Source organism: Gymnoscopelus microlampas, assembly GCF_963454915.1.
Source record: "Gymnoscopelus microlampas genome assembly, chromosome: 22".
In the NCBI taxonomy this organism is placed as follows: domain Eukaryota; kingdom Metazoa; phylum Chordata; class Actinopteri; order Myctophiformes; family Myctophidae; genus Gymnoscopelus; species Gymnoscopelus microlampas.
In genome coordinates this window covers 43,592,269-43,596,999 of record NC_139959.1, presented here as the reverse complement: position 1 = coordinate 43,596,999, position 4,731 = coordinate 43,592,269, and the positions used below count along the sequence as shown (strand labels likewise).

General features: G+C 52.0%; 1 protein-coding gene across 1 annotated transcript; it reads left to right on the top strand.

The window, feature by feature from the left end:
* Nucleotides 1–788: 788 nt before the first annotated feature.
* On the top strand, nt 789–2,009 carry LOC311038668 (kelch domain-containing protein 3-like; the record flags this gene model as incomplete). Its single annotated transcript, XM_084048238.1, has 1 exon — nt 789–2,009. One exon carries the CDS (start codon nt 789–791, stop codon nt 2,007–2,009), a length of 1,221 nt encoding a protein of 406 aa, XP_083904364.1.
* Between the last annotated feature and the right edge of the window lie 2,722 nt (nt 2,010–4,731).

Below are 4,731 nucleotides of genomic sequence, written 5' to 3'. Positions count from 1 at the left end.
CTGCACCGTGATTGGCCAATAGTCTACAACGCATTGTATACCCCCCAACCCTTCCATTGTTAATGCAAATCGATACTTTTGCAAAGTCAGCCAATCACATTACAGCTAGTGTCATCACCACTAGCTGTAATGTGATTGGCTGACTTTACAAATTCAGGACTGTGATTGGCTAGCGAAACACATGACACAAGTGCAGCCCTATGAATAGCAGTATGGACTTAAAAAAAAAACACTTTTATGTTTTTTTTTAAGTGAATCACTTCCATCACTGTGATGACCACTGTGACCACACCGCCCACTTCACACTGGGTGTGATTTTTTTAATTCGATTTTTTTAATCCATTTTCCCACCCAGTGCCAATTGCCTATGTAATCCTGGGCGCTACTCTCCCTCTGCCAACCTGTAGCAACATACGTCTGGGATATAAGGAGTGATGTGACGCAGGGAGATAAGGAGTGACCCAGGGAGATAAGGAGTGACGTCAGGACTCCAGTGACTCAGGGAGATGAGGAGTGACGTCAGGACTCCAGTGACTCAGGGAGATGAGGAGTGACGTCAGGACTTCGGCTCTCTATCGGCCAATGAGCTTCTAGAGTCGTTTGTGCGGCTGCACCGATAAAAGAGGCAACGCTCAGAGAAGATCCATTCTCCTTTATTGAGCATCGTTCTCGTCGTAGAGTACTCCATTCTCAGATTCCATTCCCTCAGTCTGATTGGACATTGAATCCACATTGAATCCACATTGAATCCACATTCATCCCAGGTTGCCGTCCCGGCCGGTGTCAGGATGCTCCGCTGGACGGTCCATCTCAAGGGGCTCCTCCCCCAGGTCCAGGGGTCCACGGCGGTGGCGGTGGGCCAGAAGGTGTTCTCCTTCCTGGGCTCGTACGACTCCAGCGACGTGGAGCACAGCTTCCAGGTGGAGGTGCACGTCTTCAACACGGTGACGCTGCGCTGGACCAAGCTTCCCCCGGCCACCACGGGCCTGGGGCGGGGAGGAGGAGAGCGCCCCCTGGAGGTGCCCTCCTCCATGTGCCGGGGCCACAGCTCCGCCGTGGCCATCGAGGAGGTCATCTACGTGTGGGGGCGGAGCTGGCGGACGGACTACTACGACGCGCTCTACGCCTACGACGTCGCCGCCCACCGCTGGCACAGGCCCAAGGTGACGGGCACGGTGCCCGAGGCGCGGGACCGCCACTCGTCCTGCGTCCTGGGGAGGGTCCTGTACATCTACGGCGGGTACACCCGCTGGACCGGGCGCACCGACAACATCTACCGGCTGGACACGTCCTCCATGGTCTGGGCCCTGGTCGGCGCCAGAGGAACCCCGCCGCCCGCCTCCGAGGTGCAGTCGGCCACCGTCATCGGGACCAAGATGTTCGTGTTCGGGGGCCGAGGAGTGGGAGGGGCGGGCCAGGGCGGGGCGAGGGGCGGCGGCTACTACAACAACATCAGAGTGTTCGACACGGAGACGGACTGCTGGCTGAGCAACGCGCGTCCCAGCAGCGACCCCGGCGCGCCACCGCCGGAGGAAGCCGCCGTCGTTCCCTCCGAGGCGCGACAGCTCCACCTTCTCCCTGGGGAACGGGAGGGTCACTCGGCCTTCGCCTACAACGGAGAGCTGTACATACTGGGCGGCGGAGAGGAGAAGACCTGTGGAAGTTCCGACGACCTGTGGAAGTTCAACCCGGAGAGCTTCTCCTGGACGAAGGCGGAGCCTAAGGGGAGCACCGCCAGCAGCGGCCCGCCGCGGTGGCAGACGTACGGCATGTGCAGCTGCGTGGTGGTGGGCGGGGCCCGGGTGGTGCTCTTCGGCGGGGGCGGCGGCGCCAGTCCCGCCGACGACCTGTACATCCTGGACCTGAGCCCTAGTCTGAAGACGCTCTGTAAGCTGGCTCTGATCCGGGACGGCCGTGTTGGGGGCGGGGCGGGCGTCCCGCACTGCATCCGCTGGGAGCTGACGGCCATGTTGACCGACGGCAAGAGGAGAACCAACACGGTCTGTTAGAGGAGAGCTGAGACATGGACCCTCACCCAGTCTGGAGCAGAAGCCCACATGCGAGAAAGGTCGACGTGGCTATCAATACCTCACTCCGAATTGTAACTGGATGCTTAAAGCCTACCCCTGTGTCCCTCTTGCCAGTCCTCGCGGGAATAGCACCGGCCGGCCTCTGACGGGAGGCTGCCACCCTCGCCCTGGCACAAAAGTATGACTGGCACATCCTGCACAACACTACAATAACACCAGCACCTCCAAGCAGACTCAAGTCCCCCCTCCCTTACAACAAGACAGCACAAGAGATGCTCAACTCCACCTCTGAGGACATCTCCAGAGATGCATGGTTGGCAGCAGCTTGGAAGGAGGAGTGGGAGTCAGCCGGGCCCTCCCGATTCCACTTTTACATCTGGGACCCAGGAAATGGCGCCATTGGAGAAGACGACCTACCACGCCGGCAATGGACCACACTGAACCGTCTACGAACTAGGTCCGGTCGCTTTAAAACATCAATGAAGACGTGGGGCTTGGCGGACAGTGCGGCATGCGAGTGCGATGACCCTGAGCAGACCACCGACCATATGATCACCATCTACCCCTTATATAGACCACCCTCGGAAGCCAGCCTCTTTGACCTAGGACCAGAGATGCGGGCATGGCTAAACGACACCGAGTTGGACCTCTGACGTTACACGAAAGAAGAAGAATAAGACCCTCACAGTGGAGTCAGTACTGCTATATGGAGCTGAGTAGGAGGTGCACCACCTACGTAGACACACTGCAGTGTCACAGTGGAGCCAGTACGAGGTGCACCACCTACGTAGACACACTGCAGTGTGACAGTGGATTCTTGCTTAAAAGAAACAGTAGAGGAGAGGAGGAAGACGACGACGACGACGACGACGACGACGACGAAGAAGAAGAAGAAGAAGAAGAAGAAGAAGAAGAAGAAGAAGAAGAAGAAGAAGAAGAAGAAGAAGAAGAAGAAGAAGAAGAAGAAGAAGAAGAAGAAGAAGAAGAAGAAAGAAGTGTGAGAGAGGAAGATGACTGCAAAGGTGGAGACGTTTTTTTTTTACAATAGAAAGAGACTAAAGCCATCTATAAAAGGGTCGCCATTTGTCCGCAGAGCCCTATCTGGAGATATGTTGTGCCAGGGACCCCCAGGGACCCCCATACACCATCTGTGTTGTTAAGATATTTCAGAAATAATCAAAATGTCCCCAAATTTTGTCAACACAGTTATTTTTTAAATAGCAGATCTACAAGCTCAAATAGATGTATGAAGGGGGTTATGATCGTGATGCTGTTTTAACTATATTTAGCTGGGGACCCCTGGGGGTCCCTGGACCACACTTTGAGAAGCACTGCTCCAGGAACTGATCAAAGAAACACATTCAGAATTCAGCAGAATTTAAACTATTTTTCATTTTATTGACAAATCATGGGATCAAGGTGATCAGGCTCTTTGGCAGATTTGTACAATAGTAGAATACGATTGGTTGATTGTCTATGATAGAATATGATTGGTTGATTGGTTACGAGTATTAACATAATTATAATAGTTGTTGTAATGTCTCTACCTGGATAGAATGTCTATGGCTAATGTTGTGCTGTATGGACTACAATTCCCAGACTGCCCTAAGATCATAATGGTCACTGTTTCTATTGTGCTGTATGGACTACATTTCCTGTTTCTGTTATAGTGCGTATGGAGTACATTAATGGACTACATTTCCCTGTGTGTTATACTTGTATGGACTACATTTCCCACTGTATGGACTACATTTCGTGTATGGACTACATTTCCTTGTTTGTTTTACAGTATGGACTACAATTCCCAGACTCCATGCCCTGGGATCACACAGCGAAATGAGCCAGGAGCAATAATAAAAACACAATTGATTCACACAAGAACAAAACGATAAATAAATAAACAGTTCAGATGATTATAATTTGTATGCCATATACATAATTATGTATATAGCATTTACACATGTACATAATGATTGATGTATGTTTTAATAGATTTGACTGGACTTATTGTCTCCGCCAGGCCGAAGGCATGGCTAGAGAGTATGTTTTACCGTCCGTCCGTCCGTCCGTCCGTCCGTCCGTCCGTCCGTCTGTCACCAGCTAATCTCTGGCACCGTTGGCCTGGTCGCTGTGAAACTGTGCACACACACTCCCTGGATGCCAATTCAGAACCTCTGCCCCAAACTTTTCACATGGGCATGTTATAGCGCCACCAGGAGGCCGATTTGTGCAAAACCAATTTCTTTATATTACTCCTACAGATTTTATCCAAACGTCATGCAAATCGGTACACAGTATCTCTATAGCCAGGTGATCAACACGGATCTGTCCAATTTCCCATATTCCATCCTCATTGGCTAAGGCTGGCTTCCAAAGTTTGCCGGATTGGTCCGTTTTTAACAAAATGCCTCAAATTATGCACTCAGCATGTGATATCCGTAAAATTTTACACACGCATTCCAACTAGGCCGAGGAAGAAATGCCACCCTTTTAACATTGGCCTGTTATAGCGCCACCAGCAGGTCTAATCTAGCAAAACACATTTTTGGAACAAAATGCCTCAAATCATGAATGCAGTGTCCTATTGTCGTGAAAGGCCTAAGAAGAAACGGGCACCCTTTTCACATTGGCCTATTATAGCGCCACCAGGAGGCCACAATAACCTACCTGACCTGGCGGAGACCTGTGCTCCGAGGAGCAC